Source organism: Ailuropoda melanoleuca, chromosome 3, assembly GCF_002007445.2.
Source record: "Ailuropoda melanoleuca isolate Jingjing chromosome 3, ASM200744v2, whole genome shotgun sequence".
NCBI lineage: Eukaryota > Metazoa > Chordata > Mammalia > Carnivora > Ursidae > Ailuropoda > Ailuropoda melanoleuca.
Genome location: NC_048220.1, coordinates 118466153 through 118494106, shown reverse-complemented (window position 1 = coordinate 118494106; position 27954 = coordinate 118466153). Strand labels below are relative to the sequence as shown.

Here is a 27954-nt window from a genome sequence, read left to right as displayed (position 1 = left end):
GTATCTGAGGAGACAGATAACAGATTATAAACAACTAAGTAACCAATCAGATAAGATAGTTTATTGAGGTATGTGATAAAGATAATCAGAGCAAGATAATGAAGATAATGGTGACTGATAGGGGTGTGTTTGAGAAAGTTTAGAAAGGGGGTGCATAAGGCCTCTTTGAGGAGGTGATATTTACTGAGACCTGAATGAAGAGAAAGAGGCCATTCAACAGTCAGTTCCAGCAGAGGGGACTGCAAGGGCAAAGACCCTCATGCTGGACCAAGCTTTACCTATTGAGTTTGAAAGAAGGCCTGTGGGGCTGCAGCACGGTGAGCTAAACCATTGCAAAAACAAAGAGAAATTCTCTTTGTGGAGGTTTGCTTGGTCCAAACAAAGGTAGGAACCTTTGTATATGGATAACATGTATGTGAGTATGTATTCCCTTCAGCATTGAATTTAGATGAAAATAAAAAGAAAAATCCCGCTTTTTTCTTCAGTGGGTATTGAGTGCCTATTATATGTCAGGCATCATTTAGGTGCTAGAGACAGAAATGAATACAATAGAAAGAAATTTCTGCTTTCATGGAACTTACATACTAGAAATATTTTAGTAGAGGGCAATGACTTTGAATTTTAGAAAATATTTGATATATTAATTGATGCAATTAGGAACACAATTCTCATCCCTTTCGGATGGGGTAGGAGGGATGGTGGATGGTGGTGACTTTCAGAATGCCTAGAGGTGTGTGATAAAGACCTTAATGAAAGTGTGTAACAGTTCACAGATGTGCTGGGTAGAAAAACAGTTGAGAATCAGTACAATACTGTCTAGAGTAAGATAGTTTTAGAATCCAAGGATGCTACATACAACATTTTAGCAACTCAGCAAACTTGAATTAAAACTGAGAAATAATTTGTATTTCAGAAAATATATTGAAATATTTGGGGAGTAATATTAACTTTCTTTCTTTCTTTTTTTTTTTTTTAAAATTTTTTATTTTATTTATTTGACAGAGATAGAGACAGCCAGCGAGAGAGGGAACACAAGCAGTGGGAGTGGGAGAGGAAGAAGCAGGCTCATAGCGGAGGAGCCTGACATGGGGTTCGATCCCATAACGCCGGGATCACGCCCTGAGCCGAAGGCAGACGCTTAACCGCTGTGCCACCCAGGCGCCCCGTAATATTAACTTTCTTACATAGCTGGCTTTATATGCTCCTGTGGTAAACAGTGATTGGATTCAGATATAGTGAACAGAACATTGGTTATCTTGGGGGTTTTCTTTCTTATGGATATACTGTTTTGTAGTTTTTCCTCCACATTCCAGTTGTTCTGTTGGCTCTTTATGAGTGAGGATGCCCTAATGGGCCTCTAACATATAATTGTTGTGACTTTAATTTATGTTTAGGTTAAGATAAGTAGATAAACGAAACTTTTTACTTTCTTAAGATAAAGTAATATCTGAGTTATACCTTTAATGCTTGAATTACAAATTTTAACAAATTACACACTAATTAATTAAAATAAAAACTCAGTTGTTAAAAGGAGAGGCAGGGTTTCCTGGGAAATCAGTATATCTCTAGAGTGTGTTTTTTATTGCACCAGAGGCAAAGAGTTTCTGTTTCTGTGTTTTCAGGGATACAAGCAGCAGTGAGAGTGAAGAGAGTTCTGATTCTTCTGATGATGAGTTAATTGGCCCTCCATTACCCCTTAAAATGATGCAAGAACCAAGTAATCATATGGAGGAAGATATCCTCGGTCCTTTACCTCCACCTCTTTACGAAGAAGTAGAAGAAGACGATGATGATGATGGTGATTCAGAGGAGGAGGAAGTAAGTATTTCAGTAGTAATGTAACAATCCATTGGAGCAGTGTGGGGATCAGTTCCCTGCTAACTGTTATTCATGAGTGAGAGCAAATAAAGAACAGTTTTGGGTTAACTACTGATAGCCCTTGTTGAAAGAACTCTAAAGGATGTACTTCAAGAACAAGGAACTATAACCCAGAAATAATAAATGGGCAGCAGGAAGCAATGTCTGAAAAAAAAGGAGTTAATTAACAGACATTTTGTTAAATCTACGTAAGCATTGAGTATAAATAATGGTAATGAATAAATTTAGGGGGCTTTTTAAAAAAGATTTTATTTATTAGAGAGAGAGTGAGAGCGAGCTTGTGTGCCTGAGTAGGGGGAGGGGCAGAGGGAGAAGCAGACTACCCACTGAGCAGGGAGCCCCACACAGGGCTCCATCCCAGGACCCACGAAATCATGACCTGAGCCGAAGGCAGGTGCTTAACCAACTGAGCCACCCAGGTGCCCCTAGGGCACCTATTTAGGAGGATTTAAAAACAAAGTGGATCTAAAATTATTGTGAGCAATAACGTGGAAGATAGGACAGTGGACTCAGTTCATTCTGTTTGAAGTCCTTGTATTATTTGGGAGGAGGTTAGAGCTATTAATTAACTTCAGATAGTTTAGTATACAAGTTATAATTTTAAGAGTTTAGTATGCAAGTTATACTATAGTATGCAAGTTTAGTATGCAAGTTATAATTTTAAGAGTAATTGCCCAAAGAATAGAAATAAATTGTATAACCTCAAAATAGTAAAAGAAAACATAAAGAAAACCATTGGTATACTTTGTGTATTTGACATCGGAGTGGATCAATTTTTAATACCACCCTCCTCTGTGATAAATTATTTTCAGTAATATTATGAGATGAAACAAATAATGATCAGAAAAGAAACAGCTTTTGCAAATCTGTCAGTGACTTGACAAAATGGGCATTCTCTGCATATTCTTGTTCAATACCAGTATACCAAATTTATCAATCTATGTTAATTCGTAGTTAATCAAGGAGAGCTTTTTAAAGATTTTTATTTATTTATTTTAGAGAGAGAGAGAGCAAGCATGTTAACAGGGGGAGGAGTGGAAGGGGAGGGAGAAAGAATCTCAAGCTGGGTCCATGCTGAGGGTGGAGCCCAACCAACATAGGGCTTGATATCATCACCCTGAGATCATGACCTGAGTGGAAACGAAGAGTCCCGTGCTTAACTGAGTCACCCAGGCGCCCCTGATCAAAGAAAGCTTTTATTATTATTATTATTTTTTAAGATTTTGTTTATTTGTCAGAGAGAGAGAGAAAGAGAGACTGTGAGAGAGAGAGAGCACAAAGCAGGGGGAGTGGCAGGCAGAGGGAGAAGCAGGCTCCCTGCTGGGCAAGGAGCCTGATTGAGGACTTGATCCCAGGACCCTGGTAATTATGACCGAGCCAAAGGCAGTGGCTTAACTGACTGAGCTACCCAGGCGTCCCCAAAGAAAGCTTTTAATTTTAATTTTGAAAATTTTTTTTCACATGAAACATGAGATGTGTGTATGTGTGTGTGTGTATGTGTGTACACACACCAGTGTACACGTGTGTGTGCGCACATATATGTGAAATTTAAAAAAGAGGCACATAAGGATAAATTTGGTAGTTTCATTAAAAATCTTGTTTCATGGGGCACCTGGGTGGCTCAGTCAGTTAAGCGTCTGCCTTCAGCTCAAGTGATGATCCCAGCATCCTGGGGTTGAGCCCCAGATCGGTCTCCCTGCTCATTGGGGAATCTGTTTCTCCCTCTGCCTCTCCCCCGGCTTGTGCCCTCTCTCTCTTGCTCACTCTCTCTGTCTCTCGAATAAATAAATAAAATCTTAAAAAAAAGAATCTTGTTTCATAATATATTTCCTGAAATTGCAGTGTTGACCATTTCTTTTTTAAATTTTGATATCAATTCTAGTGGCTTTTAAAAAATACCTGTTTCACTAAAATGTCTTTTCTAGGAAAATATCATTTTGTAATATATTTGGTAAAAATCAGAAAATGGCTAGATTTTGGTAAATCTTGTCATCAAATGATGCACTTTAGATTGCTTTTGGTGAAAACAATTCAGGTGTTCAAACGTTGGTTGCCCTTTTGAATTCTTCTGCCAGCCTAGTCTCCCATCTTTTGTTTTTTTGTCAAAGAATAACATTCAAAGAATAGCGGAATGGGAGATACTCAAGTATTGCTTCTTTATATTTAGTTTGTTTTGGATCTGCCGTTTAAATGCAGAAACGTGTGGTACAACAAGGATTGGAGATACGAAACTACCCTTGAAGTAAGCTTGAATGATTCTGAACCTCTCAAAACATGATTTGTAAACACCTATCAGAGTACGTCTGTGCACATATGCGGTGTAGACTGTAACTGGGAGTTCTGTAAATTAACTTCAGGAAGAATACAATGTTTATTGAAAGAATAAAAATATGCCAGTTTGAAGCTTACATGTATATTATCAAAACTCAACACTAATCATAGTGAAAACAAATTTCTAATCTGACATTTTTAGAATTGCCAGCAAATGGTGGTAATGAGAAACAGACTTATCTTTGGTTGATTTTATTATTGTTTTAAGGCTTTTTTTTTTTTTTAAGATTTTATTTATTTGTTTGAGAGAGTGGAGAGAGAGCACAAGCAGGGTGAAGGGCAGAGGGAGAAGCAGACTCCTCGCTGGGCAGGGAGCCTGATGCAGGGCTCAGTCCCGGGACTCCAGGGTCATGACCTCAGCCGAAGGCAGACACTTAACCAACTGAGCACCTGGGCACCCCAGTTTTAAGTTTTTTTTTTTTTTTAAAGATTTTATTTATTTATTCAACAGAGATAGAGACAGCCAGCGAGAGAGGGAACACAAGCAGGGGGAGTGGTAGAGGAAGAAGCAGGCTCATAGCGGAGGAGCCTGATGTGGGCTCGATCCTATAACACCGGGATCACGCCCTGAGCCGAAGGCAGATGCCTAACTGCTGTGCCACCCAGGCGCCCCCAGTTTTAAGGTTCTTTACAGAAAATGTACCCCCTTATTGTGTGCACCACTTCCACTGCAATATTCTTGATATGCCATTGAAGAAGACTCAGTCATTCCAGTAAAAGACAGAAAAGGAGAAAAAAGAAGTAGAGGAAAATCTTGGTAAATAGAGATAAAAAAAATAAGGTGGTAGGCATGAATACAGATATATCAGTATTTATGATAGATATAAGTGGACTTCCTGCTTGAAATTCTCAGATTTAAAAATTAAGATATATTCTGTTTACGAGTAATATGCCTAAAATATAATGACCTGGAAAAGGTTGAAAGAAAGAGGAATAAAAAGTACCGGGAAAATACTAACTGAAAGATAACTGATTAATCTTATAAAATTAACTTAAGACAAAATAATCTTTAAGTCCTAATTAGTCTAATTAGCTAAATGAGTGTCATTACTTAACGGTAAAGGGAGCAATTTATCCTCCAGGAAAATTTGGCATTCCTTAACCTCTGAATTTAACACAATATATTTAAAACAAAAATTGATAGAATTAATGAGGAAGAGACAAATCTACAATAATAAGGGGAGACTCAGAAATTGTTAAGACAACAGTAAGAGTATAGTAGTAGTGAACAATACAAATGCATGTGTTTTTTCCTACTGAACATATGTAGAACCCTTATCTAATATTTTCTTTTCAAGCACATATGGATAAATCAGAAGTAAGAAGCAGCTCACATCTAGGTCACAACATGCTATGGATATGAGAAAGATGTACTTAATTATTTTGGGTAGTTCACAAAGTAGATAATATGTAGGTTGATCATGAAATGTGAGAATATTGTGAGTAAATGTTTTTGTGCCCTCAAAATTCATATGACCCCCAGTGTGGCTGCATCTGGACATGAGACTCTTTGGAAGTAATTAAGGTTAAATTAGGTCATAAGGGTGGACCCTAATCTTACTGGTTTAGTGTGCTTATAAGAGCCAGGTCTGCATATAACAAAGCAAGAAGGTGGGCATCTACAATCCAGGAAGAAAGCTCTCAACAGAGACCAAATTACCTTGATCTTAGACTTCTAGCCTCCAGAACTGTGAGAAAATAAATTTCTGATGATTAGCCATCTAATTTGTGGTATTTTGTTATGGTAGCCTGAGCTGATTAATACAGGTTTGCAAGGCTGACAAGAGGCTGGGGAACAGAGAATGGAAAAAAAGAAGGGTGTTGTGAGCAGGTGGAAAATTGCTATAGTGAAGGCTCAGATGTTTGCAAGTACATGTTATGGTGGTGAAATGTCATGTGATTAGTGCATGGCTGAGTTTTCTTATTAGGGATAAGTGAAAAGATGAGACTGATGAGATCAAATCCAACATCAGTACACGGAAGAGCAGCTTTCTGGAGGCATGGAATTCGAATGAGCCATGTAGAGGGTTACATTTTGATGAGCATGGTGGGGGTAGGCCACATCCTGTCTATGAAGGGTAAATGGCAGGAACAAAGGCACAGTTTGCAAGATTAGATTTCAGATGATGCAAAAATCAACTTGCCTAGAATAGAAACTTGATAAAGAAGATCAGACCTTTGACATGGAACTAATGTGTGAGTAAACCCAAAGTGTAGCTATGTAGACAAGTAAAAATATGCTTGGGTATAGAACTCCGAAGCTCGTTTGTAAGCTTTAGCCTTTTATGGCTGTAATTGAAGCATTTCAGGAGACTGAATAACAGTTTTTTGGGTGTATGGTTTTTTTTTTTTTTGTTTGTTTTCTGTTTTTGTTTTGTTTAAGATTTTATTTATTTGAGAGAAAGGGAGAGAGTGTTTGAGAGAGAGAAGACAAGCATGGGGCGGAGGGAGGGCAGAGAAAGAGGGAGAAGCAGTCTCTCGCTGAGCAGGGAGCTTGAGGCTCGATCACAGGACCCTGAGATCATGACCTGAGCAGAAACCAAGAGCCAGATGCTTAACTGACGGAGCCACTCAGGCGTCCCTGTTACCTGTTTTTGTTTTTTATTTTATTTTATTTATTTTATTTTATTTTATTTTTTATTTTTTTATTTTATTTTATTTTTTTTAATTTTATTTTTTATTTATTCGACAGAGAGAGAGACAGCCAGCGAGAGAGGGAACACAAGCAGGGGGAGTGGGAGAGGAAGAAGCAGGCTCATAGCGGAGGAGCCTGATGTGGGGCTCGATCCTGTAACGCCGGGATCACGCCCTGAGCTGAAGGCAGACGCTTAACCGCTGTGCCACCAGGCGCCCCTGTTTTTGTTTTTTAAGTAAGATTATATGCATTGAGTCTTTTGAAAGAAAATTGTTAAGTCTTTTTATGGGTGTGCCCTTTTTTGTTTACATAGTAAAAGAAAATGCTGATAAAATAATATGCAGTGCAAGGTTGTTGAGTGTTCCCATAACAGCCTTAATTTTAAAATGTGCATTAATCGATAATTCAGAGTTTATTAGCATTGTTAATGGATTAACAAAAACTTTGGAAGGGAGACAAAACAGGAGTGGGGGATTTCTTATGTCTGTTCCAATTCTCCTTGTTCCTCTTTTGGATGTGTATCGTAACCAGCATTTCCAGGGGTAGGGCAGAGATGGTGGGTGAAGCCGACAGTTTGGAAATTTGGAAATGTGAATGTGGCTTTGCAGTGGCCTTCTCAGACTGGATAAATTACATTGGCCTTGAATGGAGTCCTTCAGTTTTCAGACTGTGGCTTTATAGTAGTAGATGGGTGGCAACCTTAGGCTGTTTTTTTAGGTTCTGAGTAAAAACTTTTCTATACTTGTATTTGATTTGTGGGATATTGGCAGCCTTCTGGAGTCAGGGATCATATGCAAGGGAAATCTGCCATTACCATCTTGAACATGAATGTTGTGGGATCTAGACAGACAAATTGGTATGATTTATTTTAGTTTATTTGCATAGCAGTGTTTGGCCTTTGTGTCAACACTGAGTTCAAATGCTTCTGGCCTTTGAAGGAATCTTGTTTTTATGGTTGGTTAGACTTAGGCCTAGTCATTCTTTGTTGATTCAGAGACTGAATTTAGTTCTTTCGGGCAATCAGTTTGGGGTAATGCTAAGCAAAAATATAGGAGATTGTATTATAAATCAGAATGCTAGCTATATTTTTACAATTTGGGATATATCAGAATTGTCCCTCCTCTCCTTGATTTCCTCTCCTTTTTTCTCCCATGTTTCATTTCATCACCGCTAATCTTTTGTGCCTTTTGTTTCCTTTTGTGTTTTCAGCCTTTTCCTTTCTACTAGCTCTTGGCTTTAAGCTTGCAAATATACTAAAATCTTCCTTTAATTCAGTTTTCCCTTCAAGCTGCTGTCCAGTTTCCTCTTTCTCGCCACTGTTTCAAAAGCAGTATCTGTATTGCCACCTCTGCTTTGCCACCACATTTTCTCCTGAAATCTTTGTCAGATTTTGCCCTATGATTTCACTGAAACTGTCCTCCCAGAGATCCTCACTGACAAAATCAAAATATCCAAATCCAAAGGCCTTTTCTCTGTTCTCATTCTGTACTTCTGCAATATTGGACAATGTTGATTTCTTCTTTCTTGAAACTCTCTGTAATTTATTTATACTATTGGTTTGCTGCCTCTCTCTTTGTTTATTCAATAGCTATTTATTTAGCACTTTTTATGAGTCAGGTACTTTCCAGGTGTTGGGGATATGGCAATGAATAAAGCCAACAAATCCCTGCTCCGATGGTGGTTACATTTCTGCTAGAGTCTCTTTTACTATTTCATATTTCCTCACCTTTCCCCACCCATAAGTATTCCCTGAGGACCCGTCCTTGCTTGCCTTGTCATTTCATGTCTGGCCTGGTTGGAGTTCCTACATCTTCTTGTCCTCATGACTCCTATTCACTGAGAGCAGCTGGAAGCATTGCCCCATCTCCTTTGCACTTCAGATCCAGCTTTCTAATGACTCATGAAACATGTCCACATTTAAGCTCCAACAGCATTCTAAATTCAATTTCTAAGATCAAACTCAGGCTTTTATTTTCTCCCACTTAAACTTTTGCTGAAGCCACTTAGCTTGTCTCTTTGCCTTTAGGATCCTCTGTTCACTCCCTTTTCCTCACTGCTTTAAGATTAAACTGTTTGTAACACGAGTCATATTGCAAATAATAGTACTCATTCCCTAAATGAGGGAAAGTAAACCACCATAGCAGGTAGGACTCCATCTGCGGATTCCTGAATACAATTTGATTATTTTGTTGCTCAGAAACTTGCAAAGCACTATGGCTTTTTAGAGAGACATTCTATTTAGGAGGAAAGCAGCCAAGCTCACATACTTGGCTGGCTGAATATTTCAGTAAGTATTATTGAAATTAATGGAAAAATATTTTTAAAATAACTTTTTTTTTTTTAACCCAGTGGTTCTTAGACTGAATGTAAGAATCATCTTTGGTACAATTAAAAAATACATATGCTTAGGCTTTGTAATCTGAAGATGGATTCAGTAGGCCTGGGGTGGATCCTGCCCCAACACCTGGAGTCTGTGTTGTAACAAAAGGCTCCACAGTAAGCCTCTTCCCAGTTCACCTGTTGCACTACCACTTCCCAGTCTGCTGTGGCTGCTTACTTAAATAGGTTAACTATATTAGGGTACTTCTGTAAGTTTTGGTCTGTATCATGTATCATGGATATTTAAGGACTTGGGATATTGCTTACAAAATAACATTTCTCAAAAAGAATTATATGGTGTTGCTGCCTTGTTTCTCTGTGATAGCGAAGCCACTTTGCTTTCACATAAGACTTATAAGAATGTTCTTTCTCCCAAATAACTTAGAAGTAACATTCATTTTGATTATTATTTTGCAAAAAATATTTCTTCCATAATACGTGGTGGTTGATTGTCTTTAGAGGTGTTACTGTTAGTTGCTTTTGAGAAAGACGTGAAAGAGATGGTCAGCTCCTAACCTTTTGTATCATAGCCATTTTTAGATCTTTTTCTGCTTATCTTGAATTATACCTATTAAATCATGACCATCATGGTCCTGGAAGGACTATGAATGGGGAAATAGTCTAGGAGTTGAGCCAGTAGCTCTGACAGTTGTTTTTATTATTGAAACTATATATCTAAATATTGAGAGCCTTAAAAATCTTATTTCCTTTAATCTCAGTAATATTACTTCTGGGATTCTAACCTGAGGAAATTTGGAAAAAGCTTTATGCCCGAAAATGTTTATCACAGTACTATTTATAATAATGATTTTAGAAAGTGTTCCATGGGAGTGGTGGGTTGGGGCACTGGATCTCCTATCTATTTTTATTTGAGGGAACTGATGAGAGCATGTCCATGTCACTGGTGGTACCAGGAAACTGACTTCTTGTCTTAAGTGCACTTCATGTATTTCTAATAAGCTGACTTTCCAGAAAGTGAAATTTATTCTGGCTTTTGAAGGCAAAATATAAATAAATTTTATAATTTGTCAAAAAAAATGTTAGGTTTGTGCTATGTTGGGCATGCTCAGAGCTGTCTCTTTTCAGAAAGTTTTCATGTCTAAAAATGTTTGAAAATAACAGACATATGTGAAGTATTAGAATAATTAGAAATAAGGTGAATACATGTAACAGGAGGAAAGACAAGTAAATTGTTTTGTAGTCATAAAATACTATGCAGGCATTGATTGTGTTTAATAAGACCTTTCAATAGCACTAGGGAATGATGTAAAACTGTCTAGACAGTTTGATTTCAAAAATTTAAATGATACATATGCATGGAAAAAAGTATTTACATTGGTTGTTTCTGGATTGTGGGAATGAGGATTTTTTGTGTTTTTTTTTCTGCCTCACACTTTTCTTTTCTAGTTTCCATATTGATCATAAGTTGTGCCTGTGATTGAAAACAAATAATAGGGTTACATTCAGTTAACGTTCCTTCATTGTAAGCCAATTAAGATCTTAATTTAAAAATTAGATAGGGTGATGGGCATTAAGGAGGGCACTTGATGTTAATGCAGGTGATGAATCACTAAATTCTACCCCTGAAACTAATAATACACTCTGTGTTAACTAAATTGAATTTAAATAAAAAGCTAAAAAAGAGAAAAGAAAGAAAAAAATTAGAACAGATAGAGAAAAAACTCCAAACAGAATAATACCGAACATGAATATAAAATAAATCTTAAGTACTGTGAGAAAGTTCCTATCTTATCTTGTTCCAAAAAGGATTTAATGAAGTGAAATACTATGGGAAAGCATAAATTAGGAAGAATGAAGGGAAATAGAAAAGCAAGGAACATAAATAAAATTAACAGAAAACATAGGAAGCAGAGTTCTAAATATTTGCTAATGAGTAGGCCACAAAACCTAGTCAGCATCATTGGTTACTCTCTTTCCCTCTTGCCCCACATCCAATTCATTACAAGTCTCATTAGCTCTGTCTTCAGCCAGATCGCTCTTTTCTGTCCATCTCCATTACTACTACCTTAGTGAATCCAGTATCACTCCAACAGCAGTAGCCACTTAGATTGTCTCCCAGCTTCCACTGTTAGCTGGAGTATTAGAATAGTAATCCAGGCAAGAAGAAGAAGTAACATATAGATACAGGGAAACAATATAGAGTAGTGTTTAAGAGAGTGGATTTTGGAGCCACATGGAGCTTTCACTTTCAAGCTGTGTGACTTTGGGCACATTACTTAACCTCCCTTGTGTCTTTCTTTTCTGCTCTGTAAAATGGGGCTAATAAAATACTCAACCGGATTGTGTAGATGATTGAATGAGTGAATGAATGTAATTGGAACCCTTAGGATGGTGCCTATTATTTGTCATTATGGTCGTCTATTTTAATATATAGCAAAAAGTGAATAAAAAACGTTAATTTCTAATAAAAACGTCTAAAAATGAAACTAAATGGAAACTTTTGTACCTTATTAAATAATTCATTCATGCTTCCTACCAGTAGTCAGTGTTATAAATAATTAGGAAGCATTAGAGGATTCCCTTTAAAATCTAGAATAAAAGATGGTAACTGTTGCATTCTTCTTCTTTTTTTTTTTTTTTAAAGATTTTATTTTTTTTATTTTTATCTGACAGAGATAGAGACAGCCAGTGAGAGAGGAACACAAGCAGGGGGAGTGGGAGAGGAAGAAGCAGGCTCACAGCAGAGGAGCCTGATGTGGGTCTCGATCCCATAACGCCGGGATCACGCCCTGAGCCGAAGGCAGACGCTTAACCGCTGTGCCACCCAGGCGCCCCTGCATTATTATTCTTTTTATTATTATTTCTATTATTATTTTTTCCAATTAAGTCAAATTGAAATAATCAAAATTGCATATTAGAAAGGAAGAAGTAAGATCATTGTATTTAGTGTGACTCTACCTAAAATAAAAAAAGAACTAATCAAAACATTTATAATAGATTAATTTGTAGTACTCAGTTTATTTTATTTTTTTGTGTGTGCAGTTTAAAGGGTTAATGAAAAAAAGATACCTGTTTCACAACAGGAACAACCACAATGGCAAATTAGGAGTAAGCTTAGTGAAAGGTATGTCTGAATATAAATAACAGTATAAAGCTTTTTAGTACAAAAAAGAATTTGAGTAGATAAGAACCATTAAAAATCAGTAAATATTTCTCATATTTCCCCCACAGAGATTAAATCATTTGCCCAGTTTGCTTATTTGCTCGCTTATCTGGCTGTTAAGTGGTAGAGTTGCTGTTTAAACCCAGGCCCTCTATGCTTTTAACATTACTATGCTACCTCCCTTACTTGGAAGCTGTGGAGTTGGGCTGTGAGCCCATTTTAAGGGGCCAACCTAAATATCAGTTAGTACATTACAGTGGTCCTCCCTTATCTGTGGGGGATGCATTCCAAAACCCCCAGTGGATTCCTGAAACCAGAGATTGTACCAAACCCCGTGTGTGTTTTTTCCTATATATCTATGCCTGTGATAAAGTTTAGTTTATAAATTAGGCACAGTAAGACATGAACAACAACTAATGATAAAATAGAACAATGATAACAATATAGTGCAATAAGAGGTTAATATGGTCTCTATCGAAATACCTTGTGATGATGTGAGATGATAAAATGCCAATGTGATGAGGTGAAGTGCGGTGAATGACATAGGCTTTGGTGCTACAGTATGTTAGGCTACACTTGGCCTTCTGACCATGGTTGACAGTGGGTAATGAAACTGGAAAAGGAAACTATGTGTAAGGGAGGACTACTGTATTCTGTAATTTGGCTGATGCCGACAAAATGGAAAATAGCAGTGGTTTAAATAAGATAGAAGTCTTTTCTTTCTATCTCACATAAATGCAATCAACAGTTAAATGGACCAGAACTAGTTTGCAGGTCCAGGGTACCACAGATTAGCTTGCTTTTGTCCTTTTGTTCCGCCATCCTCAATAATGTGGGCTTCAAGATGTATGCTCAAACTGTAACAATGATTTTTGCATTTTCGTCAGCAAGAATGCAGAAGGGATGAAGAAGGCTACTGATTTTGAACTTAATCTTTTACATGAGAAATATAATATTACTTTAGGAAGCTAGGATTGTAGCTAAAATTCAGTGCTTCCATTAGAAAGGATGGATGATACAGAGAGCGGGGGGAGCCACTTAGCAATTCTGTAGTGAGCATAAATTTATATTCAGTGTTTGGTGCTTTCAGTTATAGAAATGGCGAACAGTTATTTACTTTTTAGAAAAAAATTTTAGCCATTGTGAATAGTCCTTTACTATTGTACGATATAGACTCTACTTGATTTTATTTTGTTCGTTGTAAAAGTATTATAGCAACTTTTCTCCAAAGGAACAAAAGATGTAAAATTTATGGGTACTAATGTAATCTTTAAACTCTTGGAATTTGATTACTGTATTAGCATGCATGAATTTCTTTCTTTTCTTTCTTTCTTTTTTTTTTTTTTGTATCTGTTACATCCTGCTGTTTAGTTATTGTACTGGTTTTTCTTAAGAAATGAGTTGCTGTCCTTTTGGCTCATTTTGTTAAAGAATCCCTAAAACTAGCCCTAAGGCTAGCCCTAAGATATAGTCAAGTTCAACTATATATTTGCCAGGTTCATTTATTTTTATTTATTTTAATTTTTTAAAAGATTTAATTTATTTACTTGACAGAGAGAGAGCCAGCCAGAGGGAGAGGGAACATAAACAGGGGGAGTGGGAGAGGAAGAAGCAGGCTCCCAGCAGAGCAGGGAGCCCGATGTGGGGCTTGATCCCAGGACCCTGGGATCATGCCCTGAGCCGAAGGCAGACGCTTAACGACTGAGCCACCCAGGTGCCCCTGCCAGGTTCATTTATACAGAGAATCATTGAAATACTCATAAGGGAAATGGAGGTATAGAAATGGACTTAAAAAAAAAACTTTATAGAAAGATTCCTTTTTAAAACATTTTTAAAACTTAAAAATATGTTTTTTATTATTTTTTGCCTCAAAAAGTGACATTTATTCAAAGAAGAAAAAAATGACAAGATGTCCATCCCTTGGCTCCCTTCTCTCCCCCATCCTGCTCCTCTTCAGCTCCTCCACGGTCTGAACCCAGAGTAGGGCTAGGTAGGAGGACAGCTGCTCAGATGAGGTCAGCAACACTGAGGGGCATCTTCTCACTGGAGGTGTTGTAGAAGGTCTTGGTATCTCGAAGAGTCTTCTTGTCTTCTTCTGTCACCATGTTAATAGCCGCACCCTTTCGGCCAAATTGGCACCATGACTGATTCTATGGATATAGTTTCCCCTGTTGGTGGGAAGGTCATAGTTGATAACTAAAAAAACCTGCTGCACATCAGTGCTCTGGCCTAGGTCAGGAGAGAGGACAGCTTCAGCGTGTGAATGAGAAAAGGACGCAGTCTATCCAGAAGAGATTGAAGTATATATGTAGGCAGCCAAAGGAACACAAAGAAAGCAAACATCTCCTCTCCTCCAACAACCAAACGCATGCCAGATTTTATTCCAAGTTGCTACTTCCTGAAGAGGGGTGGGAGCAGGCCCTTTGGAGAGGGAATCACCTTGGATTTTATAGAAGGCTTCCTTAACAGAGAAAGTACATTTTATTTTTTAATTCATTATTTTTAAAAAGATTTTATCTATTTATTTGACAGAGAGAGAGAGCACAAGTAGGGGAAGCAGTAGGCAAAGGGAGAGGGAGAAGCAGGCTTCCTGCTAAGCAGGGAGCCTGACGTGGCGCTTGATCCGGATCATGACCTGAGCCGAAGGCAGCAGCTTAACGACGCAGCAAACCAGGCGCCCATTTTAATTCATTATTTTTAGTTTTTAAGTTTTATTTTTTTTAGCCTTAGGCATGAGTTATTTATTAAATCTCAATTTTTTTTATTGTGGTAAAACACATGTAACAAAATTTACCATCTTAACCACTTTTAAGTGTATAGTATAGTAGTGTGACCTGTATCCACATTGTTGTGTAACAGATCACTTAAAACTTTTTCATTTGGCAAAACTGAAGCTCTACACCCATTAAACAACTACTCTACTTTTTCCCTACCCTCTGCCCCTAGCAAGTACCATTCTAGAGAAAGTGTATTTTATTTTATTTTTAAAAAGATTTTATTTATTTGCCAGAGAGAGAGCACAAGCAGGGGGAGCAGCAGGCAGAGGGAGAAGCAGACTCCCTGCTGAGCAATGAGCCCAATGTGGGACTTGATCCCAGGACCCTGGGACCATGACCTGAGCCAAAGGCAGATGCTTAACTGACTGAGCCACCCAGGCATCCCAGAAAGTGTATTTTAAGTGCTTCAACATAGGGACGCCTGGATGGCTCAGTCGTTGTGCTTCTGACTTCAGCTCCGGTCATGATCCCGGAGTCCAGGGATTGAGCCCTGCATTGGGCTCCCTGCTCAGCGGGGAGTCTGCTTCTCCCTCTGTCTCTGTCTCTCTCTCTCTCTCTCTCTCTCACACACACACACACACACACACACACACACACACACTCTCCTCAAATAAATAAAATCTTTAAAAAAAAAAAGAAAAAAGAAATGCTTCAATTTAGGGAAATATGCCTCTTGAGTGAAGCAAGTTGTGCCTGTAAACAAAATTAGCAATTTTTCCTCAATTGTGTGTGTGAGCATGAACGGTGGGGAGTGGCAGAGGGAAGAGGGACAAGCCAACTCCACTGAGCAGGGAGCCGGATACGGGACTTGATCTCAGGACCCTGGCATCATGACCTGAGTCAAAGGCAGGTGCCTAACTGACTGAGCCACCCAGGAACCCCTCCTCAGTTGTGTTTATGATTATCATTTTTTAAGAGGAGTTTTACCTCCTTCCTGCTCTCATTTCATTATTTTCCACAACTGGTATATAATTCAGTTCCCATTTAGCACTGGTTATATCAGTAATTCAGGATATATTTTGTAAGGACATACCTAATTTTTCACCAGTATAGGCTAATATATGGAAGGTCTGATTTTTAAATATATCAGACCCCACCAATTCCTGTCTGCCCATTAATTCTCCCTAACAGAGTTTCTTGTTGTTACTGGTCAAAACTTCAATGCTTCCTTCCTATTCCTCTAGTTCCTGCTTGTGAAAATTCTGTCCAGCCTTTAGGGACCATTTCAAATGTGAGTTCCTCCATGCAGCCTCTCCAGATGCCAACTGCATGTTTTACTTCCCAGGCTTGGTTTCTGCCTTCCATAGCAAACACAAACTGTTTTCCTTTTTAATTCATTATTTGTGTGCTTGTCTTAACTCCTCTGCCTCCACTTTGCAATCATTTGTAATGATCTCAAGTATAGGGACTTGTATATAAATGGTTCAGTAATTTTTAAAAAACTCTTAAAACCTCTGGTGTGGTGTCTTTATATAGTACATACAGAGTAAATATTTGTCAAGTGGATGGAGTGTATTTGGCTTTTGTAATTGAACAGTTCATTTTATGACATTTGAGAGTGTTCTCTCTTTGTGACTTAGCAATCCTTAGTTTTTACATGGAAAATGGAAGTAGGGATCGAGGAATGAACAGAGGAAATATGAGTATAGAAATATATAAAGATACCTATTTCTGGAGGAACCATTACATTTGCCTTGTCCTAAGTTTACAATTTATTTTTTATTATTTTTTATCTAAGTTTACAATTTGTTATACAATAGTTTAATAATTATAGGAGCTGCTCTATGAATCAAATGACACTAATTAGTAATTTAGTTTTATAGACTATGATCACTTAATGAACCTACCTGGCAATTGAGGCAAATAAAATTATAGTTTTCTTTTCTTAAAACAGTCTGGCAAAAAGGAATTGTGAATTGCTTTTATTGAGGTGTAATTTATATATGATAATGTGCACAGATCTTAAGGGTTCAGTTTGGTGAGTGTTGATAATTGTATATTTTGTGTTTAGGCATCATCCAAAACAAGACATAGGACATTTCCATCTCCGAACTAGTTCTTTGTGCCCCCTTCTAGTTACAAAACTTTTAAAGAGTGAGTTATTGATAGCTGTATAATTGGAAGGAAAATTATGAGAGAACATAATTAGTAGGTACAGTAAAAACTACACCACCTTGTTATGATTAATTTTGTTGTTTTTTATATACAGTTTACTTCAGTTGCTGGTTAATTGGTCTAGTGTTACTACTGTTGAGGTCACTGGAATGGAAATGTTAATGTTGTATATCGTAATTCTTTTGATGATAAGCTTGCTTTTTTTATTCTTCCTTAATTCCATTACCACTGTAGGTAAGTACAGTGGTAATGGAATTGTTCTTTTAAATAGTATGCAAATCATTACTCAACTTTGTCAAACTACACCAACTGCTAACTAATTAGAAGTATTTAGTATTTGGAGATTTATTATTTTTTTTAAAGAACAAAAATTCAAATTGGTAGGGTCAGAGAAAAGAGGTAAAAATAGTTTTTAATTCATATCTGTTGTGCCTGACTCTGATTTTTTTATATGTAAAAAAGGTTGTAGCTTATAGGTAAGTGGAGACTTGGGGATTATTGAGGATTTTTATTAGCCTCGCTATCCTCTTTCCTGTTACTGCAGAAAATTGAAAGGTGCATTTTTATGACCGTAACTAAAGGCTAGATGTAGCAGTGACTTTTTAGTTGTGAGCACCTGTTTTCCATGAACTTTCTCTGACTCCCTGGCTGGCACGTTCTATGGTGAAGAGTCCAAGTTTGGGCCACCACTGTGCTTCTCTGACTTCTGGTCTGAGGCTTCTCATCCTCTTGGCCTTGGTCATTGCCAACCACCTGTATCAGTCAGTCTCTTTCCTTCATGCATAGGGAAAGGTTGAAGAATAAACAGTGGGTAGTTGTCAGAAGTTGATATGAGAATGAGATGATTTAAGTAAACACTTAAGATAGGGACACATGCCAAGCACTCAGAATTGCTGGGCTCTATCATTGTTTTCATCATTACCATATTTGATTAATGACCAATTTTAATTTAATTGCAGCTGACTGGGAAGAAAAGTCTTTAAGAAAACAATGTGAGGAAGCTTAATGATCTTAACTTCAGAGGAAATGAATGTTCCTTAAAACAGAACAATTTAATTACACCTGCAAGATTCTGTCAGCAGAGGATGCTAGAAGCTCTATTGCAAAATCCAGTTAATGTGTCCTTACCATTTCCAGGCTGCAAATGTGAGAAGGCCTTCATTCTTTTGATGGACACTAGGGGGCAATAGAGACATTTTGGCTTTTGGCAAAAATCCATTTTATTCAACTGTCTCCTGTCTATAGTGGAAGGAAAAAAAAATCTTATAAACAGTGTCATCTATAAATTGGAAAAAGTGAGGTTTAGGATGAGATTAATGCTGGAATAATTATTTTTTTAGAAAAATAATGCAGAAAAATTATATTCTTTTGTGATTTGACAACATTATAACATATTTACAGGGTTTTGGGTTTTTTTGGTATCTTTAAGCTTTTTTAGTCAGTAACTATATGATAAGGTTTAATGGCAGAAATATTAAGGATAACCTCTTTATAATTTAAGATTTAAGTCTGGAAGGTCAAATAAGAAAGTTTATATGTCTCTGATCACCAGAGTAATCCAGACTTTTAAAAATGCTTATCAGATCTTGTCACTTCCCTGCTTCCCTTGTCACTGTCCTGTCAGTAAACCCTCCAATTTCTTCCTCTCACAATGTTAAGAAATCCAAGTTCCCTGCCTTGACCTCTAAGGTCTATATGACTTGGCCTCTTCACATCTTTCTGACTTCATCCCCTTCCACTCCCTGTCTTGCTCACTCTTCTCTACCCAGTAACCTTTCTGTTTTTCTCTTAGCAGTTATGCTTCTTCCCTCACAGAGCTTTTCTATTTACTCTTTCCCATAAACGAAATAGCTCTCAGAGCTATACATGACTCCCTCTTTTCATTCATCTTTGTGAAACTGTTACCCCTTTGACCACCTTATGTAAGTACCTCCACTCTCTCTACTGCATTGCTTTTTCTGACATTGCTTTATGGTAGTTACCATTATTTGACATTTTTTGTTTATTGGTTGTCTTTCTTCTCACAGTAATACAACTTCCATGAGGGCAGTTATATTGTCTCTTTTATTGTTGTGTCCCCAGTGGCTTGACTGGTTCCTGGCTCAAGGAATATTTGTTCAATGAATGGCCATCCTTGGCTGTGGTCAGAGTTACTCTCTTGCCCCTAAACATTTCATTGAATCAAAGCTGGCTTCTGATATAGTCGCAGTTATCTTTTAGAAGCTCTAAAAGATTTAGGAGTCAATACTCACCCTCACATTTTCAGGCTAGTCCTGCCACAATTCTTTTGTTAAAGGCTGCAGTCCTTTTTAAGTTCCCATTGCCAGGCAGGCATTTGTATCCTCTCAGGTGGCTGCCAGAAACAATCAGTAGTGTGTGTCCTTTCTGCCTTTGAGCAGTGGCTTTTTTTTCCCCCCGAAAATACTTTGTGTAACTATAATGTGAATGACAATGCTAGCATTTTTTTTTTAAGGATTTATTAGAGAGAGAGCGTGTGCATGTGTGTACGCACAGGGTTGGGGAGAGAGCGAGAGGGAGAGAGAATTATAAGCAGACTCCCCGCAGAGCCCAGTTCGGGGCTTGATCTCACCACCCTGAGATCATGACGCAAGCCAAAATCAAGAGTTGGACATGTAGCCTACTGAGCCACCAGGTGCCCCTAAAGTTGGACTAGTTTATGCAAATAATACAAAGCATAATTTAAGCGCAATGAGGAAGGCAGGAGGGTACTTTTTATCTGACTGATTGTAGTCTCCTTAGTTACAAGTTGTTTTAACATATAAGTATATATACTCTGGTAAATTTCTGTCATTATGGTGTATATACTGTATGGTAAATTGCAAATCTTGCAGATGTAAATTGTCAACAAGTCTATGGAAGTGATGTTGAGGATGTCCTTTGCTCTACCCAAAGCCATTGTCAAATGAGGATTTAGTTGAGTTCCACCAGTTCTTAAGTGAAAAAAGGAAAATTGACAAGGGTGGTAAATGATTTGAATATCATAGGATTAAGAGCCTTTGAGAAAATTGATGAAGACCTTGAATGTTTTTTGCAAAAACAGTCTTCTTAAAAATCCTGGCCAAAGTCAGTCCTATAGAGTCTTTATGCCATGTTATATTGTCAAAAATTTTAGTTGGAAAAATGGACCCTCCCACCCCATCACATCTTCTCTCTGCTCATAACACTGCTATTTTTTTCCACACTTTATATATATATATATATATATATATATATATATATATATAAAATATACACACACACATATATATATATATACACATCTATATATTTTAAATATTTTATTTATTTATTTGACAGAGTTAGAGACAGCCAGAGAGAGAGGGAACACAAGCAGGGGAGTGGGAGAGGAAGAGGCAGGCTTCCAGCGGAGGAGACTGATGTGGGGCTCGATCCTAGAATGCCGGGATCATGCCCTCACCTGAAGGCAGACGCTTAACGACTGAGCCACCCAGGCACCCCCACACTTTATATTTTTTGATCCTAGGTTCAGAGGGTTGAATCATTCACACTTCATAGTTGTAATTGGCCATAAAAAAAAATACTGTTGTAATTGGGCCATCCAAAGTCCTTCACTTACTATTTATCTATGTGGAATTTTTTATCTTTTTTATCTTTTGTTTTCATTTTGCTTTTCTTTCTATATCCTAACAGCTTCCTACATATACCTCACCTCTTGGCTCTCTTTCACTCATGTTTTCTCTTACCTTAAAGCTTTTTTTTTTTTTAACTTAATTCCGTGTAATTTTCCCCCATTTCTTATTTCAGTTATTTTATTATTTTATTTTTGAAAGATACTATTTTTAAGTAATCTCTGTACCCAACATGAGACTCAGACTTACAGCCCCAACATCAAGAGTCACATGCTCTATCCACTGAACCAGCCAGGTACCCCACTCAATTTATTATATAAAAATTTTGCTTTGAGTTGCTTTATTTATAGATTTTATTTTTTCTTCTGCCTTCCCAACTATAGGTATTCTTAAGAATGAGGGTTGTGTAACTAGTTTTTGCACTTCTCTAAACGTTAAAGAAGACAATTACAGAAAATGCACATCAGTTTGTCAGTGCAGTAAGTATAAACAAAGTATTTGAAAATAAAACAGCTCCCTTGATCTTTCACCCTTTCTACTTACATGAGTAAAAGTGGGAGATTTGCCTGTGTCAGTTTTGAGAAAGGTTTCTTAATGCTTTAATCTTATAATTTAAAAAAGTGCCGTTATAAAGAATTTCTAGAAAATCAGGAATATTTACCAAAATTGATATAATTTTTCTTTTAGAAATAGGTACTTTCTTGTTTCCATGCTTGTAAAGTTTGCATTTGAATAAATTTTATATTTTTAAGTACCAAATTGATAGAATGGCATATAAGTACATATTGAAGCAGCTCCAACAGAGCTTACATTTTTATTCTTCTATAGACCTTGATCCTTATTTGGAAAGACATTTTGTTCGTACTATTTGTGCTGTGTACTAGAAGTGCAGCTAATTGTGAGTTTGAAATATGACCAAGACCACCAAGTTGATTCACATTGCCCACCAGGCAGCTGTTGGTTGGTAATGTTGCCATTTCACTACTGATCTGGATTGGAATCAGGGAGTCTTTATTCACTTTTGCATCCCAAGAGCCTTGCAGAGTATAATTGGGAATTAAATGTTTTTTTTTTTTCTTTTTAATAAATGAAGAAGTTAGTGGCACAGCCTTGATTTTTTTACTGTCATAGAAGGGGATGCTCCAACAAACCAGGAATTCTCCATTAAGCCACAGTTTTCTGTCTCTGCAGTTTTCTTTTGTTTGATTTATGATAAAGAAGTAAGCAGATGCTCAGATCTAGAACCAAATAATGTTACTGACTGTGGATACTTTGTGCAGCAATGTCCTAAGCACTGAAGGTGAAATAACTCCTTTAATCCTCCTGGTTCTCTTATCCTCTGTTGACAGATAAGGAAACTGATACTCAGAGATGCTAAGTAACTTTCTCAGGGCCACCCAGTAGTAAATGTTGGAGCCAGCTTTTGAATTTAGGGAATCTGCTCCAGAATCCATGTGCTTAACCATTACGCTCTCCTTTACCTCTGGTTGCAACCCATCCTGCTTCTCAAGAGTCACCTCTTGCCTCTCTCCTACACTTACCTCATGCCTCATCCATGTCAACTATGAACAGTCTTTGAATATGACTGACTCTTTCGTGCATTCCAGTATGCTCTTCCTTCTCTCTGGATGGTGGCCAACACTTAGTACAACTCCATTCACTTGGCAGGCTATGTAAGCATTGACCCTTGTGGGGTGCATTGTGCCAGACCTGTCTCCTTCATCAGGGAAGAACCTTTTTAGTTTTAAGGATCTAGCTTTTCTCCTTGTGAAAGGAGAACATTTTCTCTTTGTAAAAACCTTCATTGACCCAGAAAAATAGAGTTGAATACCTCCTTCTTTATGCTACTTCTGTGTTAGTTCTATTCCTCTATTATTTTATAACAGCTTTATTGAGTTATAATTCATATGTGCTAAATTTCACAATTTTCAGGTATACAATTCAGTGAATGTTAGTATAGTCACAAAGTTGTGCAACCATCACTACCACCTACTTTTATGACATTTTCCTCCTCCCCCAAAGAAACCTTGCACTCTTTAACTTTCACTTCCTATTCTCTCCTCCCTACCTTACCCCTAGTTCCTGGTAATCACTAATCTACTTTCTGACTCTATGGATTTGTTTGTTCTAGATATGTCATATCACTGGAATAATACGATAAGTGTTCTTTTCATTGATTTCTTTCACACAGCGTAATGTTTTCAAGGGTCATCCATGTTGTAGCATGTCTGAGTACCTCATTCCTTTTTATTGCCAATATTGTTACACAATGGAATATTGTGTGATATACCATATTTTTTTTTAAAAAGATTTTATTTATTTATTCGACAGAGAGAGAGACAGCCAGCGAGAGAGGGAACACAAACGGGGGGAGTGAGAGAGGAAGAAGCAGGCTCATAGCGGAAGAGCCTGATGTGGGGCTCGACCCCCTCATGCCGGGATCACGCCCTGAGCCGAAGGCAGATGCTTACCCGCTGTGCCACCCAGGCGCCCCTTTACCACATTTTTTTTAATGCATTCATTAGTTGATGGATGTCTGCAATGAAGAAGTAGAAGTTTTTGTATGGATGCATATTTTTGGTTTTGGGGCTATATCTAGGAGTGGAATTACTAGGTCATATGATAACTGTGTTTAATATTTTGAGGAACTGTTTTTCAAACTGGCTACACCATTTAAAATCCCACCAGTACTCTATGAGGATTCAATTTTTCAAATCTTCACCAACGCATGGTATTGTTTATCTCTATGATTACAGCTTTCTTAGTGAGTGTGAAGTGATATCTCATTGTAGTTTTGATTTGCATTTCTCTAAAGAACAATGATGTTGAACATTGTTTCATGTGCTTATTGGCCATTTGTATATTTTCTTTGGAAGAATGTCTCTTGAGATCTTTTTCCTGTTTCAATTGGCTTGTCTATTGTTGAGTTATCAGGGCTCTTAATATATTCTGGACTTAAGTCCCTTATCAGACATATGATTTCCAAATATTTTCCCTCATTCTGTGAGTTACCTTCTTGGTTGTGTACTTTGAAGTACAATAACTTTAAATTTTGGTGAAATCCAATTTATTTTTTCTGTTGTTGTTTGTGCTTTTGGTGTCATATCTAAGAAGCCTAACTCAAGGTCATGAAGATTTACTCCTGTTTTTTTCCTAAGTTTTATAGTTTTGGTTCTTACATTTAGGTCTTTTATACATTTTGAGTTCATTTTTGTGTATGATTTACATAGGGCATTCTATTATTGTCTTGTCCCAGCCATGATAAAGTGATCATAATTGTGATACAATTATTTTTTACAAGTGTGTAGCTTTCATAGCTTCTGAGCTCATGAAAACAATGCCTGTGTCTTCCTTATTTTGGGATTCTTAGTGTTTATTAAGTCTGCCTGTGGCTTCAAATATTTTATCTTCAAAGTACACAGAAAAATTTAAAGAGTAGATATGAAATATAAATAGTTGATAGATATGTCTTCATGTTTTAGAGGGATATATAAGCACATTATGATAAGTGCGAACGTGATCGTCTATTATTTTTTCCTCACAGATTTCACTTATTTTCTTTTAAAAACAAGCTGTCATTAATAGGCAGTCTTCATTATCTTCAGTTAAGAAGATATATTTGGAGCACCTACTGTATGCTATTAGGTATTATAGATACAAATCAAATAAGACATTGTACTTGTCCTCAAGGATCTTATAGGCTAATGGGGACATGGCAAGTAGTCAATCTACTTTTCTTTTTTCTTTTTTTTTTAAAGATTTTATTTTTAAGTATTCTCTATACCACATGGGACTTCACAACCTGAAGATCAAGATTTGCATGCTCTACCAACTGAGCCAGCCAGGTGCCCCAAATATCACTTCTTTCTAAACTTCTTCTCCTCTTTCTCCTGCTTAAAGTTGTTTCTTTTTATTTTCTTTATTTTTTATTTTTTTTCCTTTCAAGTTTTTATTTAAATTATAGTTAGTTAACATACAGTGCGATACTGATTTCAGGAGTAAGAATTAGTGATTCATCACTTACATACAACACCCAGTGCTTGTCATAACAAGTGTCCTCCTTAATACCCATCACCCATTTAGTCCCCACCTACCCACCTCCCTCCATCAGCCCTCAGTTTGTTTTCTATCATTAAGAATCTCTAATGGTTTGTTTCTCTCTTTTATCTTTTTTCCCCTTCCCATAGGTTCATCTGTTTTGTTTCTTAAATTCCACATATGAGTGAAATCATATGGTATTTGTCTTTCTCTGACTTATTTCACTTAGCATAATATACTCTAGCTCTATCCATGTTGTTGCAAATGCAAGATTTCATTCTTTTTGATGGCTGATTAATATTCCATTGTATATGTATACCGTATCTTCTTTATCCATTCATCAGTTGATGGACGTTTAGACTCTTTCCATAGTTCCATGTCTATTGCAATGCAATAGACATTGGAGTGCATGTATCCCTTTGAATCTGTATTTTTGTATCCTCTGGGTAAATACTTAGTAGTGCAATTGCTGGATCATAGGGTAGTTCTATTTTTAACTTTTTTTGGGGGCCTCCATACTGTTTCCCAGAGTGTCTGTACCAGTTTGCATTCCCACCAAGAGTGCACAAGGGCTCCCCTTTCTCCACATCCTCTCCACAATCTGTGTTTGTTCTTCAGCAAGAAATGCCCAAGAGCTATTTAAAATACTTGGTTGTAGTGGTGGTGGCTTTAGACGTTATGGCAAATATGAAGTGTTGATACTGTGTTTGTTCCATATTTGGTGGGTTGAATAGGATGTGTAATAGCTAGAGCTGGAATTGTAGAATTGTCCAAGTGAACCTACATAGATTGGTTTTTAAGATGTTTCTGATTTTCACTGTCCCTTTGACAATTGTGAAGCATATACATGGTTTTGCATGTGTGGAAAGTTATATTAAATCAGATATGGTATCCATTCTGCAGTGTTGTTATGTTTTAGAAGAACTGTAGCAAAGGAAAAGGATGAAGATAGCTCAGTGTCAAGTAAATTTAATAAAAATTTATTATGGCTCAGGCTTCTTTTGTTTTCCCAAATAAATTAATCCTTACCTGATTTAACTCATACCGTGTCACCTTTTGTGTTAAAATTAGTAAAGTCTGTGCATCTTTAAATAGAAACACATTGCCCAAGCAGTAACTCAATTTTTATTACAAAACAGGTATCAAAAACTAATGTACTCTATGGTGACATAACATAACATAGTAAAACATAACATAATATAACATAATAAAACATAACATAATAAAAAAAAAAAGATATGAACTCTTAACATAACTCAACATAGTATGGTACATAGCCTGTGTTGAAGTAAGTAATTCTGCACTGCATATCTGAGATTCTGAAACTTGGTGAAACCTTTTTATCTCAAGGCATTTCATACCGGATCTCCCAACAGTTTCTAAAATATGTACTTTCAGGAAAAACCTTTGTAGTCATAGGCTCATAATAATTTCTTACTCATAATGGGTTATAATTATAAAGTACTTTGTCACATTAACTCATTCGGTCATCACAGCAGCTCTGTGCTTTGTTTCTCAAATGAATCATTCTGATAAATACCTATTCTTTGTAGACAGGAGGCTAAGGACTTGAGGCTTTCAGTGGATAATTAATTCAAGTTGTGAAGATTTGAGAATGATGTATACATTGTTGCCACTGACATAGTAGAGGTGGGCCTTTTTTAAGGAGTAGGGCAAATGGTAAAACCCAGGACCTTTGTTTATAGTTGTAAAAGAAAGCCTTCTTTTTATGGGGGCTGAAGGAGTGGGAGGGAGGCGTTCATTATAGGGGTTCTAGAAAGCCAGGTTGCTCCTTCTTATTTCTGTTAGGATACTTTCCCACAAACCTCTGCCTCCTCCCTGGCAAGCCCAGCTCCTTTGTTCTTCCATTCCTCCCTGGAAAGGTTAATGTTGTGGGTAAGGATGGGCTCTTACTATATACATTAGTAAGTAATATATAGAAAAGTACCACTGCAAACAATAAGACTGTTGTTAGGGTCTTAAATATTAGTATCTTATAAGAAACTGCTTTTTAACTATATAGGAATTTTTTTTTTTTAAAAAGTAATCTCTTTGCCCAACGTGAGGCTGGAACTCAGGACCTGTAGATTGAGAGTCACATGCTCTACTCACTGAGCCAGCCAGGCACCTCAGTCCTTTTTTTTTTGTTGTTGTTTTTTAATAATAATCTAGTTATTTTCCAACTTTATTGAGGTATAATTATATATTTAAAGGGCATAATGTGGTGGTTTGATATATGTATAAATTGTGAAATGGTTACTACAGTCAAGTTAATTAACACATCCATCACCTCACATAGCTACTGTTTTGTGTGTGTGTGTGTGTGTGTGTGTGTGTGTGGTAATCACACTTAAGATCTACTCTCTTAGGAAATTCCAAGTATAAAACACAGTATTTTAAACTATAGTCGTCATGCTGTACATTAGATCCTCAGAACTTACTCATAACTGAAAGTTTGTACCCTTTGACCAGAAACTTCTTCAAAACATTAATTTTCTAAACTTAACTTGAGATGGTAGTCAAATGTTGCAGAAAATTTCTAAAACAAAAATGTGTGAATGCTGTGAAAAGTTATTGATTGCTACTAAAAGCAACGGAGAACCATTGAAGGTTTTCAAAGAAAAACAACCTAAGAAGAGTAACGTCATGGTAGTGAGCAATGCGGAGAGAAGTGAAGAAGAGAGCAGTCAGAGAAGGACTTCTCAGTGGCATTGGGGGAGTGTACATAGTTCAGCTATGAATAAGTTTAAGGTAAACCATGTCGTCATAGAGTGTCATGAGTTACTTCATCTGATTTTTTCATTTTTATAAGTGAAAAGCTAATAAGGTTCTAGGCAGTTGAATGGCTTAATGAATGTTACAAGTGGAGTTAATTGCAGAGTCCTGTCTAGATTTCAAGTCTTCAGAAGTAGCAAATAAGAGCAGAAGTACTCATAAAATTTTAGGGTGTCAGGGAATGATAAAGTGTATGTTCATAGTAGTTTTTGAAAATAAATGTATCTTTTGATATAAATCCTGTTGGCTTATTGCCTGCCATTTTTGTATGGTAAGGGTAGAAAATTGTCA

The 27954-nt window shown here is 36.9% G+C and overlaps 1 protein-coding gene and 1 non-coding gene across 3 annotated transcripts in view; one reads left to right on the top strand and one right to left on the bottom strand.

The window, feature by feature from the left end:
• Positions 1 to 27954, top strand: part of WDR70 (WD repeat domain 70) — a 303131-nt gene that overhangs the window by 23781 nt on the left and 251396 nt on the right. For both annotated transcript variants that reach the window (XM_034656990.1, XM_034656991.1), the window contains exon 5: positions 1623 to 1818. In XM_034656990.1, coding sequence (XP_034512881.1) covers positions 1623 to 1818 — 196 coding nt within the window. The remainder of the gene's footprint in view (positions 1 to 1622; positions 1819 to 27954) is intronic.
• Positions 14652 to 14793, bottom strand: LOC117801673. The gene has a single exon (XR_004624421.1). It is a non-coding gene; the product is annotated as a small nucleolar RNA SNORA67 (small nucleolar RNA).